Source organism: Panthera leo, chromosome C1 (assembly GCF_018350215.1).
Source record: "Panthera leo isolate Ple1 chromosome C1, P.leo_Ple1_pat1.1, whole genome shotgun sequence".
NCBI lineage: Eukaryota > Metazoa > Chordata > Mammalia > Carnivora > Felidae > Panthera > Panthera leo.
Window position 1 is genome coordinate 142,931,419 of NC_056686.1, and position 15,591 is coordinate 142,947,009.

The 15,591-nt window shown below is 40.8% G+C and overlaps 1 protein-coding gene across 1 annotated transcript; it reads right to left on the bottom strand.

Annotated features, from left to right (window-relative positions):
- Positions 1 to 11,617: 11,617 nt before the first annotated feature.
- On the bottom strand, positions 11,618 to 12,237 carry RPRM (reprimo, TP53 dependent G2 arrest mediator homolog). Its single transcript, XM_042952506.1, has one exon. It carries the CDS (start codon positions 12,000 to 12,002, stop codon positions 11,673 to 11,675), a length of 330 nt encoding a protein of 109 aa, XP_042808440.1. The 5' UTR covers positions 12,003 to 12,237; the 3' UTR covers positions 11,618 to 11,672.
- Between the last annotated feature and the right edge of the window lie 3,354 nt (positions 12,238 to 15,591).

The following is a 15,591-nucleotide window of genomic DNA, read 5'->3' on the forward strand; positions in this document are numbered from 1 at the left end:
ATCCAAAAATGGAATTTATTCTCTCCAAAGGCAGTTCACTTTACATTTGTAAGGCTCCAGCTATTAGAAAAATCTTGCTGGTTAAGAGTTGACCTCTCTCTGTGTGTGGCTTCCTCTGCTCACTGTTGCCAATTTTCCTACTTGGGCGTATACTAAACACATATAATTCCTCCTGTTTATGTCAGTTACTCAGATATTGGAGCACAGCTATTCTGTTATTCCTGAGGCTTCCCCCTCCTTTTCTTCAATGGTAAACACTGCTACCTACTCCTTTGACCGTTTTTCATTTAACATGGTTTTAGAACCCTTGCCAGTATAGTTGCTTTCTTTGAATACATTTAGTTTGTTTACAACTTAAAAAAAAAATGATATTAAGACAGAACCACTCTAAGATTGGAATAATCAAGAAACAGAATAGAGCTGGCCTCATACCTGCCCCTACTTCCATCAATGCAGGCTAAGTTCAATTTTTTTCTTTTCTTTTTTGGTTATCTCAATATTCCATTGACTTGTCTAGCACTTCTTTTTGAAAAACAGCTTACATCTTTTGTATTTGTGATCTGTATTTTCCCCATTCTATATGTGCACAGCTGTTTTAGACCCAAGACAGGACGTTGTATTTTCCCAGGTTAAATTTTATCTTGTTAAAGTCAGATCATTGCTCAAGTCTCTCAGAATCCTTTAGTTTCCAGGTTTAGTCAGTCAATATATGTTCCCTCTGCTCTTCAGTTTTCTCACAAATGAGAAGAGAAACTACCTCATAAGATGGTTGTAAAGACTGTGTGATCCAATACATGAAAAGTGCTTAGAAGGGGGACAAATAGTAATAAGGACTCCATAAAATAAATTATAATTTTGTAAGCTAGTCTAGTGTACAAAAGTGTCTCATAACTTTAAATGACATTTGTTGACATCAAGCAAATGAGCCCTGTTTTAGAATAAAATAATTTAGTCACAACTATATTGTAAGCAGAGTTTCAACAAAAAATTGTTTAAGCAACATAAATGAACACTAGAGGCCTTGGTGGTTATAGAATTCAGGGAGAAAATCGTTTTTTAAAATCTCTATTCATTTCCAAGTCAGAGGGCTATATAATTGGACAAGTTGAGGCTCATTTGAATTGCCTCCTAAACCCACATTCCCACCTCCTAGAACCATCTGCTACTAGCAAACTCTAAATCTACCAGAATGATAAATTGCTTTGCATCTCCTCTATGTGAAATCATTACTCAAAGCTGTAGGGGTGGATACAAGTTTTCAATGACACAGCACCGTGTGTGAAAAAGTTGAAACTTGCCCCACTGTCAATCTGACACCAGAAGAATTAGCAGGATAACATTCAGGAGGTGCTCTTGGTTTGTGATGTCTCAGATCCGGGTTCACCTCTTAGCGCGAGAACATTTCAGCTATGTGACCTTGGAATAGCTACCAACCCTCAGTCCCTCCATTTTCACATTTGTGGGAGTGGGACATTACTTCTAAAGATGTAAGGAGTTTGAAGTAACGTGTACAGTACCAACTATGGTTAACATTAGCAGCTATTAGTCATTGCTATGAATGGATGATGATGACGACAGTAATCAACAAGAACCTTTTTGATGCCTACCAAGTTTCTATGAACAGAACTTGAAAATCCGCTATGTCAATAATACGATACAACTAGAAGACAATAGGAAGAAGAGAAGAGAGAAAATAGGACTATATTATACTGTGATTAAGTGCTTTGGAATCAGTGTGGAAACAAAATTCTCTTAAAATAATAACTTTTCATTTCTCAATTGAAAACATAGGATAGAAGAAAGTCAGATAGTCTTATAGAATGGCCTAATATTATGGCATATAATTTCATTGAAACATGGAAATATAAAAAATTTATAACTTCATTCAACCTTTCTTTTTTTTACCTCTCTCTCTCTTTTTTTTAATGTTTATTCATTTTTGAGAGAGGGAGAAATGCAAGTGGGGAGGGGCAGAGAGAGAGGGAGAGAGAGAATTCCAAGCAGGCTCTGAGCTGACAGCATGGAGCCTGATGTGGGGCTCAAACTCACAAACTGTGAGATCATGACCTGAGCCAAAGTCAGATGCTCAACTGAGCCACCTAGGCATCCCTCATTCAACTTTTCCTAAGCTACTGATACCTGACAGGTAACCCACGCTCTAAAAAGACAGTGCCCTTGGTGGTCATAAAACCTTTCTTATAGTACTTCTCCAATGTCTAAGCACTCTTTCTGAATCCCTTGAATTATAATTGAAAATATTTTTATCTCAAAAATCATCAAATCGTGGAACATTATTAATATTTTCTTTGTCTACACAACACATTAAGCATGAAATGAAACTCCATATCAAAGAGTGAAGTTTCCACCTTTGAATAGCTTTTCCTTATCTCAATAGTCAGTAAAGTCTTTGCTTTGTAGAATGGGGAATTAGAATACATTTAACAAATGCAAAGAATTCAGCAAAATTTAATCTCTGTATTATAATATTTGAGGTGTGCAATCTCATACAAAGGTAAATATGGGTTTAATTTTGAAGTAGATGTTTATCCCAAAGCCAAAGGAATATTTTAGTAAATTCTCCTTTAAAATGGAGAATACAGAGGCCCTGGGTGGCTCAGTAGGTTAAGGGACTGACTCTTGATTTCAGCTCAGGTCATGATCTCATGGTCATGAAATCAAGCCCTGCATAGGGCTCCACACTGGGCATGGAGACTTCTTGAGATTCTCTCTCTCCTTCTCCCTCTCCCTATTCCTCTCCTCACTCCCCTACTTCTCTCCTTATCTCTCTCAAAAATAAGTAAAAATAAAAATAAAATAAAATGAAGAATACATTTCAATTGTAAATTTTCAAATTTTCAATATTGCTATTTGGTTCTTTATATATTATTATTTTAAAATGATGTATCTTATATTTACCACGGTTAATTGCCTTGACATCCCTAAAAGTTTCTACTTATAAATCTTCTTAATGTTAGAGAACTTTAATAAAAGAACATTAAAAAAAATTATTATTCACTGAGAGGATATAAAAAACTTAGATATTTCATTCTTTTAAAATAAAATCCAAGCAGGCCTTGATATAGATCTCAATTCAAGTAAATCAGGGTAGTACATGTTTTACTGTGTCAGAGTGAGAACAAGATTTTGTAGACCACCGTGTAATGAAGTATGCCCCCAATGGTCAAATGTTAAGGTGTAAAAAGATTACACACCAAATACCAACTCCCAGAAATTATAATCCAAAGTGGGATCAGAAAGCTGGGCCAGCTCTCTGGGTTAGGATGATTTCAGATAAGGGACAATTTAGAAACAGAATAAAGAAGGATTCAAAGAAAGGCAATAAAAATATCACATGTACTTACAGAGAAACAGCATTTCCAAGGAAGATGGGTCATGAGAGAGAGTCCATCAAAGTGAGTTTGTCAGATCAACTTGGAAACGCTAAATATTTTATCTATCCCATAGAGAGCGAGAAAGTTTAGAAGAGAAGTCCTGCAGCAAATAAATCTGGTTCATTTTGCTTAATAATTGATCATATTAAAGATTTTCTTAACATAAAATTTACCATCTCAAGGACATTTTTCTGCCCGGCCAGACCTAGGGTGGGCAAATGATTTTATTTTCATAGACAAATGGAGATGTCTGACGACTGGCTGAAATTCCTATCACTGGGTACCAGGTGGTGGCAATGCCTGCCCAAGAAATCCAGGCTACTACCCAGGGCTTGTGGAACTACATCAGCACAGACACAGAATCATGAAAGAAATGTGAAAAGGCTTCTGAGTCTTGCTGAAAGACAGTTGATAGAATAAATGGTTTTTAAAAGAATACTAAGTTAAGAGTCAGGAGCTGTAGGTCTAATTACTTGACTCTACCAGTGTCTAGCTGGTGTTGTTCCTTTGAACTAGGTGAGAATCATTTTAGGATGTCCAGCAGCCCTGTTGCTTCTTCTGATAACAGACAGAATCTCTTCTGTGAGGACTCATGGGCTTGTGGTTGAATAGAACTGACCCTTCTTCCCTGTGTTCTCTCCCTCTCACCACAGGAATGGCAGTGACCAAGGACACCCTGCTTCCTCCAACCACCCCAGTCACAGAGATTTGTTCAGGGATAAACACATGGTCCAAACTGGGCTAGAGTTCGCCCAGGAAGACAGTTTCTTTCTGCTACAGTCATTAGACAGGTAAGATGTGAGTGTGGGCTTGGAGGGGGGGGGGTCTTTTTTTATTCCCCTTCTCTCTCTAGGTGGAAGAGCTTTGCTGAAAGAAGGAGATTGTGGAAGAATCAGAATGGCATGATACATCAGCTTCTTGTGCAGCTGAAGTAGCTGTACCCTTGGTCTTGCAAGTCCCCTGAGTCAGGAAGTTCAGCATCTTAACTTAACCTTCGCTTGAATAGGGTTTATGATGATGGCAACTCAAAGAGTCTCAATTAACGTAGTGCATTCTGGGTTGAACGTTTTGTAAATTTAGAAGATATTTATGTTACTCAGAACAAGGATACATTCTTTTCTTAGCTCATTTATGAAATGTCAGGCAGGGAATTTCACACTTGATCCTTTTTGTTAATTATTCAGGCCTTGAAAATTCATGGTGGGGGAAATGAATAAAACATGTATTCCCAAGCTGAATTTGTAGAAAAATATAGGTAGCCTCAAGAAATTCATTTGGAGCTCTTTCTTTAGGCCTTCCATATTCATGCTTATCTTGAGCTTGAATATATAATGTACAGTGAACCTTATGTATGCTACCTGAAGGCATGGGAAAAAGTCAAATTAAGTTGTTTGAGTAGTCCAGGCCTTCACATTAATTATAGAGAATAGAGAGTACTTCATCTGTAAGGGGAAAAGTCACAAGTATGTGTATCTCATATGTAACTGGATCTCCATAGACACAAATCAAGCAGAAGACAGGATGGGATCACAGAAGGCCTCTTTAAATTCCATGATACTTTGCACTCACCTTCCAAGGTCTAAGTTAGTAGCTCGTGCAGAGTCATGCCTATACTAGATACTAAATAATAAATATTTATTGATGATAAAGATAAGAAGATCAGGCAAGGCCTCTTTGACCTTTGGATATAAGAAAATTGAGCTAGCTATATATAACAGGATGCTTGCAATAGTGTGAGACTCTGCAGAGGAGAAAGAAATGGAGGAGGAATTAACAATTTTTCACATTCTTCTTTCATTGCCTAGCTCTTTCACCTGGTAGTCTTTGATCCTTTCTTAAGTTTTCTAAATGTACAATTTCCTAGTTGCCATTTTGAGAATTCAGAATCGCCTGTAAATTTCTAGAGACTTAATAGGTTCTTCTTGTTTTCATTGATCTTCAAATTTAGGGTCCTTTCTCATTTCTCTTAACTTAGCATTTAAAGATTTTTAAGCTTGTGCAATATATAATCTTTGACTTTTCTGTCCCTTGGGGTTTTAGTTTTCTTTTTTTCTTTCCAGTTCTTAGATGAAGATTGAAACATATATGTCAAGATAGAGATGTATTGTAAGACTCTAGGCACCTTGCATAGATCTTATTCACTCAACATTTTGGGACTATTGCAACTTTTCTATGCGTCATTTTATTGGAAACAGATAGTATAAAACAGCTGGAGAATATGTGATGCTTACTTATAGTCTGCAGTAGAATGGCTATGTTTCATCAGTATAAAATATGGGAGACGGAGTATGTGAGTAAGTGCACGTGCACCTGCCTTAATCAATACTATTTAGAATATGAACTACATGATCCTGCTCAATTTATAGGAAAATAAATACAGCAAAAGAGACACTCTGTATCCCAGAGGGATTCTTTTCCCAAAGTAATCAGACATGTGGAGTCTTGGTCTGATAAAAATCAATGACTCTTTCAGGGCAGTATATCTTTAGATGTGGGTGAGGGATGGAGTATATAATGAAAGAGGAATTGGTGAGGGCAGAAAGCAAATATGAAAAAAAATCTGATGAGAAAAACTAACATTTTCTCCTCGTAATAAACTGCCAACATGGAGGCTATAGTGTAATTATGTATGTATATTCATATCACTCTGAATTCCAGAAATAGTAAATAGGAGCAATTTCTTTATTATTTGACTCTTTGGGGTAGTTCACATGCCTTCCCTCCTGTGTGTTTATCTGTGCCTGTGTTTTATGGCTCAAATGAGTAGGAATCATCTCATTGTCTCAGTAATAACTTGTAATGTACCATGTATACATGAGTGCTTGACAAACACTATCTGTTTGACTGGTGAGTTTGGAAAATATTACCGTATAATGGAAACTAGTTTTACAATGGGAGCAGGGCAGAGTTTTGTTCCAGCATTATCACAGATAGCTTGACCTTTAATGTATTGATCACTTTGTGCCTGCATTTACCCACTCAAAAAATATTTCAGCAAGCCAACTCTTACGTATATCTAGGGATGGAAACGCCCTTCAAAAAATAATAAATAGATCAATGAGTATATGCTTTTTTTAATTCTCATTGAGTATATATTATTTAGGTTAGAAGCAAGCCACTGTTGGTAAGCTTACTGAGAAGTATTTAAAAGTGCATCTAGTTATCTTTGTAACAGTCCTTGTAGAAGCTCCCTCTGAAATCTTTTGACTTCTTCAAATATAAGTAGTAAATTTAGACTATTCTATTATGATCACCATAAATGATACATGACTTGCTAATAATATTACCTACTTTAGTTTTTCCTAAACTGTACTTTCCAAGAATTTTTAAACCTAAGCTGATGCTATAAATTTGATCCTAGACTTTGAAACATTTTAAGCATCTAAAGCAATACAAAAATATTTGGAAAGGAAGACTGTGAGATTGGCCATGGAAGCAATTAACCATTGAGCATTTAAATTCAGAGATTAGGAAACAATTACTCTTGTTGGAACTGACTTTAAAACATATCCCATTTGAGCTATTGTGCACATATCTAAATGGGATTTGGCAGGTGGATAAAAGATTTGTTGATTCCTGTTTTGGGGATTGCTGTAGACTTGCAGCTTCAACAGGCTTTCAAACTAGGTTTGAGTTTTACAGAACAAACTGAACCCTGGAATCCTTTCCTGGCATTGCAACCCCCCCCCCCCCCCATGACAATTATAATAAGCCAAGGCTAACGAAGGCTCTAAACTGCATGTGGAACAGCTGCTGTGTGCTGTCACAGAGGCTCAGAGGGAAAAATGCTTTGGGGGAGAAAAATTGGCTGTTGATTTGTCTTCAAACACCCAAGAAGTTTCTGTAAACAACAGCACGTATTATTCTGCATGTGCACGATCTAGACAAATCGCTTGCCAGTTGTTTCCTGTTTTTGTTCGATGGGCTTGCTTTCATTGTGCCATCCAGTGAGAATATAGAGATCCGGAATATTTAAGGCACTGGTGAGATGACGTGTGCTCCATCAGTTTATAAACTGCTGTCTACCCAAGCCTGGTTGGGTGTCTGAAATTTTGCTTTGATTATTGCAAGTAACACATTATGAGTCAAAGAGTACTTGACTCTGGGCAATAACATTTCTATGCAAAGGACCAAGATTGCAAAGATAAAATATATTTCTAAGGTACCTCATAAAGAGATGTATGGAACATCTTAATGGACAAGGAAATGTTAAACAAGCTAATTCAATAGAACCATAGAATTGGAATGTCCTTTTAGAATTCATCTTTTTCATTTCAGGGATGACGATACTCAGCTACTCAGAGACTGGAACAAAGCTTTCCTGCATCATAGTCCAGTGTGTCTTTCCCTTTCCACTCAAAATTAGTGCAGGAAGACACAGTCACAGGACTGACTCTGGATCCAAGGAGAAGTTAGGATGGCTCAGAAATCAATAATCAAGCACAAGACCTAAGACAGGTGGATGACCTTTATATTTTGACTTCCCTCAAACACCCTTAAGGTGTCCAGAACTCAAGTTCTTAATACATTTTCAGAGAGAGTGGCAAGGTCTATATTAAAATCCTAAGAAAAATAACATGTATCAACAATTGGCTAAGCCCCTTAGGTGGAGGGCACTCAGTCTCAGTGGCATCAGTGGTTGTCTTCACAGCCTGAGAGGGGTTACCACCCTGCTAATCTACTTGCTGAGTCTCACAAAAACCTCTCTCTGCTCCTGCTGTATTTCCAGAAGGGTTTCAGGAAATATAAGATACCTCCCCATGGACTGTGTCCGAAGCAGCAAGCTTTTACAGAAAGCTGTCTCTCTCTCTCAGGACTTCCCACTAATTACGGACCAAATGGTGGACCTAAGTGTGGGATGATATAATCTGCCTGTTTGCATCTTTCTGTCTCAATTCCCAATCTCTTAAAGCAGAAACTGTTTTCTCAGGCAAAACAGATAGTGACTTTTAAAACTCACTTGCCTTTACAGCATGACTGTGGGAGAGGATAGATGCTCCATACACTCTGGGCAGGATTAAAAAGTTTCGTTTAATGTATTTGTAGAATCAGAGAGAGACGGAGCCAAAGGCAGGGTGAGACAGGGAGTGGTGTGGGACAAAAGAAAGTGGTTGCCGTGTGGCCATCAGGGAATAGGGAGTGTAAAAAGCTTCTTGCACACATCACCTCATCTATAAAAACCAGAACCACTTGGCATCTCTCGAAGTAACAAATGGATCTAAGGGCTGTGGAGAAGAGTTGTTGGCAGGAAATGGTCCCCAGGGCTATGATATTTTCAGACTATGTGCATTTCCCTATAAATGCATAGATCATGGATTACATAGCTCTGTTCACATATCTTTTTTTACCTAAGGACTAAATGTTGCACGTTCTGGTTTGTCTGACAATCACAATTTCTGGGAGCAAGAGAATAAATTTGGATAGTTGAGGTAAGGAGAAACTAAATTTTCTTTTGCAGGGAGGAGGAAAGAGGTGTAAAGCAGTATTAAGAGGAACAAGTATGAAGGGAATTGTATTGCTAGGGGAGATGGTAGGAACAGAATAGCTTGGGCGGGCCCCTTTTTCAATTTTCAGGACTTGGGCTTTCAATGGAAATGTCTGTTCTATACAAACAAGCAAAAATGGCCCCGTAGGTGTGAAACCTTTCTGTCTGAAACTCGCTAGAAGCATGCTCCTTGCACAGCAGAACACGTAGCAGGATTCCTAAAAACTCTGGCTGATTAGTTTTTGATTCCAAATCGATTTCCACCAGAGCACTGAATTCACTGATGGGCTAATAAATTTGTAGGAATACGGAACCCTCAGCAGATGTGGCAGCCACGAAAGAAACCCGAGTTTAATTTTAAACGTCTGGTTTGTCCCAGCGTGAACGGGTTGCTGTGTTTTGTTTCTCTCTTTGAAACATGGAGGCAGCAGATTAACTTGGTGCCACAGAAACTGTCTACTAAAATAAAAAGCCTCCATTTCCTGTCCTATCCATTAGCAAAAGTAAACTGTCTTCCATGACTCACCCTTAACTACGTGTTGACTCTGCTCCCCTCCCCAGATACAAAAAACAAAAACAAAAACAAAACAAATAAGCAAACTCTTACCAGCTGCAAAGACAGGAACAGCAGGCAAAACTTCCCAATCCTTTTTTGCAAGCCTGCAACCTACCAGCATTCAAAAAACCATTTGAAGTCATAATTCCTGGCAAGATTTGAGAGTGAAATCCACACTTAATAGGGATAGGATGTTAAAGGACACTCAAGCCTTTAGATCCCCATCTTTGACTCAATGGACATGTTTCCACCAGTTGTGCTTCTTCCTGAGTAAATGGGACACATTATTTTTATTGAATTTTAGTCAGTCTTGTATCTGCTGTTGTGAAGTCTTGCATTGCTATAGTATAGTAGAGGATCCTTTATATTTTTGAAAATATTTAGGATCCTAACCCCCAAGCGTGAATACAAGCTGCTCTAACCCTCTTATCAAGTTTGGGCTTGAAGTTCTTGTATTGTATGGGTTACTTTCACATTCACCATTTTCTAGGCTCTTCTTTCCATCACTGTTCAATTTCTAAGTCCTAAATGTGCCTCCCACCATCTGTAGTTCCACTCCAGCCCATCCTTCCCAGTTTGGGTTGTAATACTCACCCCCCACAGGACTTCAGGACCTTGGCTAACTCCTCTGAACCTTTTTATCTGGCCTGGGGTTGGGAACTCCAAATTTAAAAAAGCAGATCGAGTTCCCCTTTTAACCAGGCCTTTTCCCTAGAAAATGTAATATGGCAAAGACAATGCATGCCATGTTTTAGTAACAGTGTTTTACCTCAGGGAGACTTAGCCTCATTATATACTTTAGCAGCTACTTTTCCTCACATTTATTCATTAATTATTTATTGATTCTTCGGCAGCATCCCGACGCCCTCTTGCTGACGTTGGTCAGGGGCAAGACGCCCTCCCTGAAGGCTGGCCAAACCATCTCTTCCCTTCATTAGCGGTGTAACCCTGTGTTCTCACTGGAGCCCTGCACGGAAGTGTCATCTTCCCCGCGGGGGCCTCCTGTTGTCTGTCCTGGCTCAGAGAGCTGAGCCTAAATGAAACATAAAATATTAACTGTTAGAGAAAACAAAGGATGCTGCCTCCAGCATGGCTCCTGTGCCTGAGGCTTGGCCACGTCTGACTAGTCCCTAGGCCTCTCCGTCTTGCCCACACCCTCGTCCCTCCTCGGGATCCACGAGTTGAATTGCAGCTCTCCAAAGCGAATTCCCTGGGCCTGTAACCTGACTCCTCACCACCACGCATTCCCTTCTGCCCAGAGCCCAGAATGACCACCAGGAAGCCAGGAACAAAACACTTATATGTTGCGTTTATTAAGGAAATGTTAAATACGAAAAAAAAAAAAAAAAAAAAGAAAGAAAGAAAAAACTCAAAACTGTGTCATGAATGTCAAGAGCACTTTTGTGGCGTAAACCGTGCAGTCACGAGCTACAAGTTCTATTCCAAGTCTTCGCCCCGGCACTAGCTAGGGCGTTAACCACCTCCCCACCCCCGCACCCTAACCTCCCACGCCCCCCCCCCCCGTTGCAAATTCAATAAAAGAAACAAATCACCCAGTTCACATTCGCAGGCTCCCCCTCCCTCTACCCCTTCTCCCACGACAACAAAACTCTAACCCCAGGCAAGCAAACAGGCCACTAGGGCAACAAAGGACTTATCAAATATTTGTATTCAAGCAAACAAACACAAAATCCCTTAAAACGGCACGTTACAATCAATCAAAGGTATTTATAGTCTCTCCCGCCAGGGGCTGAGAGGAGCGGGAGAGAATGGGCGCGAATCCTGACACTGATTTGTGTGTCCCCATTAGTTCTGTTGCGTGGCGTATACACCGGTCACTTTTCGGGCCACCAGGCAATCGGTGCCGCTGGGTCTCTCCCCTGCCCGCCCTCTCCACCTGCCCCGAGAGCTTGGCCCACCTGCGGTGGAGGAGGGCCGTCGACCCGGTCGGTCTCCCCGCATCCCACGCTACCGGCAGCTTCCAAAGTTCTGCGCCCTAATTGCCCTCTTCTTGCCACTTGCTGCTGAGTCCAGTCAGGGCGCTCTCCTCCTACTGCCAGGAATAGGGGCTTTCAGAGGGCCAGTGAGAAACGGGTCGCTTCATCCCGAAAGGCGAAAGTCGAGAGAAATAATTGACTCCGACAGGTTTGCTTCGCCCAGTCTCGGATGGTGAGGGGAGCGGCGGGGCTGGCTCGGTGGGGAGGCGTTGGGGCGGCTGTCGCGGAGGTGGGAGGGCCGGTCAGTAGGGCCCCACGACCACCGCCTCCACCTCCTTAGACGGTCTCCGGTCTTTCACCAGGAAGTTGATCATGCCCTCGGACTTGATGAGGAGGTTGCAGCCAAGGAAGAAGATGCCAAAGACCACGGTGAGCGAGAGCACACACATGACGGCGATCTGTACCACGCGCATGATGTACAGGCTGCGCTCGTCCGGGCCGCCCTCGGCGAAGCCGTCGTCGGTCACCACCGACGCCTGGGTGCAGCAGCGCACGGCGCGCTCCAGCGCCTCGCTGCTGTTGGCCAGGAGCAGGCCCGCCACATCGGTCTGGTTGTCCAGCGCTGGATTCATCGCGGGAGCCGGCGAGCGCCCGGGGAGGCGCGGGTCCGAGGGGTGGGAAGGCGCTAGGGATGCGAGAGGAATGGTAGGGAGCGGAGCGCTCACTTGCAGATTTGCGCGCGCCGGGGCTGCTCGCTCTCTCCTTTCCAAAGTCCCCGGGTCGTGGGACTTTCCCAGGAGCCTTTCCGACGCACGCCGCAGCTCGGCTGGTCTGAGCGCCGTCTGCTCCTGCCGGGGCGGTGCTGGTTCCCGGAGCTCGCTCGACTGGGGGCTGTTGGAACTTGGCGGGGCTGGGCCAGTGGGGCCGTGGGAGGTGCGGCGGCGGCGGCAGCAGCGGCGTGGCTGCTCTGAGCGAACAGCGGCCCCTTCCGGCCGCACCGCGGCTCTGCGCCGCGGCCGTTTGGCAATGGGGGAAGCAAAGGGGCGAACCTCCTTTCCTTGCTTTCCTTGCTTCGCCTCTTTTCCAACTCCAAAGACGAGGCAGAAGTGACTGTACTTTTCTGGCTTGATGGATGATTAAAGAGTTTCGGTTGGGGGAGGGGTTGAGATCAGCTGAAAGTTGCCGAAGAACTGGGTCACACCATCTCTGCGCGCGCGTCCTTTGCCTTCTGCCCCTCTCACCTCTGGGCGGATGGAAAGTGGCGATGAATCGCAGGTGCCAGATGGTGCTTGCTAAAGCGCGGGCCAGCCGCCTGTGCTTGATTCCGTCTTGCCTGCGACAGAGTTCTGGTGGAGTAGGGATGATCTGGGAGGTGTGTGTGTGTGTGTGTGTGTGTGGATTTTAGGAAGAAAGAAAAGCAGGTAGGAGGGAAAGAAAGAAGGAGGAAAAAGGAGAGTGGAAGGAAAGAAAAGGAGGAAGGAAACTATTGGAAGAATAAAGAGTAAAGGTTTTGTAAGATATTTGTAGAGATTTTTGAGGGGTTAGGGGGAGGAGGTGCTCTTCTGTGGCCTTTGTGTGGAAGTGGTTGCCAGGAGCAGGGACACCTCTCTGGTGAGGGTGGGAAGGTGGTCAGAGTGGGCACCCTTATAATCTTCATTGCAGATGAGTTTTTGGATGTGCTTGCAATGTTTTTCTCCGTTGGCAGTAGATCAGTTGTTTTATTGCTCATCAATATCAATCACCTAGAACACTGGCCAACTGCTGGAAGCCTTCCTCATTTTCCATAAACTGATGTGTTTCATCTTAGTCATTTTAAACAAAGCTACAGATGTTTTAGGGGCCTGACTGAGGCTTCAGCCCATTGTGATTTTGCTGGTAGTTTCAGTGCAATGTTATAAACCTGTCAGTTGTTTCTTAAGCTCTAGAAGAATACTTGAGGTTTTTTTTTTCTCTCTTCTACTTTTTTTTTTTCTCCCTCACTCCCCTCCTCCCCCCTCTCTCTTCCTTACTTCCTATTTTTTCTTTCAACTATTAACAGGTGGAAACCAGTAATGGGAAGCCCAGCCCAAACTTTTGATAGAATACATTTACTACATTTCTATTAAAACATAGTAGCTGTCTTGCCATTTTCAACTCCATTATCAATTCTGTTCTAATTGCCAGTTAAACCCACTTATGTTTCTCTCCCCAAACATCATTTATTCCATGTTCAGAGATTTCCTTAATGTTTTTTTACTAATTTATGACCACCTTGCAGAGTGAACTCCCTTTTTAGTTAAAGAGTTTTCAATTTTGGGATCTTGATTATATATCCTCTTCAGTAAACTTAGATCCTTCTAAATAGCTACTTTTATATTAAGGATAGTTTACTAGCTAAAGATCCAGACTTCCGGGCCTTATCTGTAATTCACCTGGTTTATTGCTCTAGTGCTCATGATTACATTAGCCTTGAAGAATACTCCCAACAATTTCTCCTTTGTTTTTTTTATTAAATGTTTTAGACATTTATTTATTTTTGAGAACAGAGAGAGGCAGAGCGTGAGTGGGGGAAGGGCAGATAGAGAGAGGGAGACGCAGAATCTGAAGCAGGCTCCAGGTTCTGAGCTGTCAGCACAGAGCCAGAAGCAGGGCTCGAACCCATGAACTGTGAAATCATGACCTGAAGTCTGACCTGAAGTCAGATACTTAAACAACTGAGCCACACAGGTGTCCCAACAATTTCTTCTTTAGACAAATGTATTATTAATTGATTGAAAAAAATTATTTAAGTCTCATTGTACAGTCTATCTTAGTTAATATGGATGGTACTTAACAATAAAACATACCACATATGTGAAAAAGTTACAGAAGAATTTAAGAAAATATAAAGCGATGCTAAAATGAATAGTAAAGGCAAGTAGTAGGAATTTAGAAGAGCAAAATTGAACAGAGGTCAACTTCCAGGGATATTAACTTGCACACAATTGTATGTTTAGGAGAAGTTGAGCATGAATGAGTAGAGATGGATACTTCCTTCTCTATGTGACAAAACTGAATAGAGTTACATAGCACACTTGTAAGGTCCCACAAGTAGGACTTGAGTTACAAAAAAAAATTCCTTAAAATGTTAATTGAAACATTTTCAGAATTTGAGTATGTTTGTTGAGACTACTTAGTTAGAAGCTAGTATAAAAGTGATCAAACCTTGGAGCTCAGGGGAGGTTTGATCTTATCAAACCTTTAGATTTCAAGATCACATTCTTAAAAGAAATAACTTTATTTTCTTTTGGTGTTATCTACTAACCAGCCACAAAATTGTAAGAGGAAAATAGCTATTCCTACCAATTAGTTCAGATCTCTGGGAACGTGGTTGTTTTTTCACCTCAACACCACCCTGTGCCACTCAGATTTTGTTGAATAAAATTGCTTGCAGTATTTAGATCAAAATTAACTACAAACCTGCTATGGTAAAAATTATATTAATCATTATTAGAATTAAGGGGAACTAGGCTGCTAGAGCTTTTCTGCAGAAATCTTTTATTTATCTTTCCATTTTGCATTTTGCATGAACATTTTTCTCTCAGCTTTACTTCTGTTATTCACCTATTTCCTAGGAAAATCTTACAGATTTGGGAAAAATCCTTTAAAAATGTGGGTATAGAAAAAACTAATTTCTAGAAAAATAGATAGTGATGTGGAACACTTTAAATTAAAAAAAAATTGATACATAGAAGGACTCACCGTTACATTTATTTAACTAGTGACTTCTACTTCATTGGAAAGAGTTTTGACTTTCAGAAAGTTAAATGCTCAGCATTTCACAATATATTTACTTCTTTATTCTTTCCAGAAGAAATATCTATGGCATGTAATAAGTTCTACAAAACTATTCTAGGCTAATATTGATAGGCATCTGTAATCAGTAATCATTGGATCTACAGGTTGAATTGTCTTGATGTAGGACCAGACAATTTTAATATCAAAAGCCTTTTCCTTGGTTCTCTATTTGTGCATATTATAGAAATATTAAGTAGGCATTTTTCAAAAAAGCATATCAGACATAGAAAGGATATTTGCTTTTTGGGGGCAAGCTTTTTTAAAAAATAAATTACATTATATGAAAAGTAAGAGTAAGCATTCATGTTCATTCATAACAGCGGACTCAGCACCTGGAACACAAAAAACAAGCCAGAAATAAGCAAAATATGTCATCAAACCACCAGAATAAATATATGCATTTAG

What these genes read in the sequence shown, in the direction of transcription:
- RPRM (XM_042952506.1), bottom strand. Translation starts at nt 12,002, where the DNA reads ATGAATCCAGCGCTGGACAACCAGACCGATGTGGCGGGCCTGCTCCTG.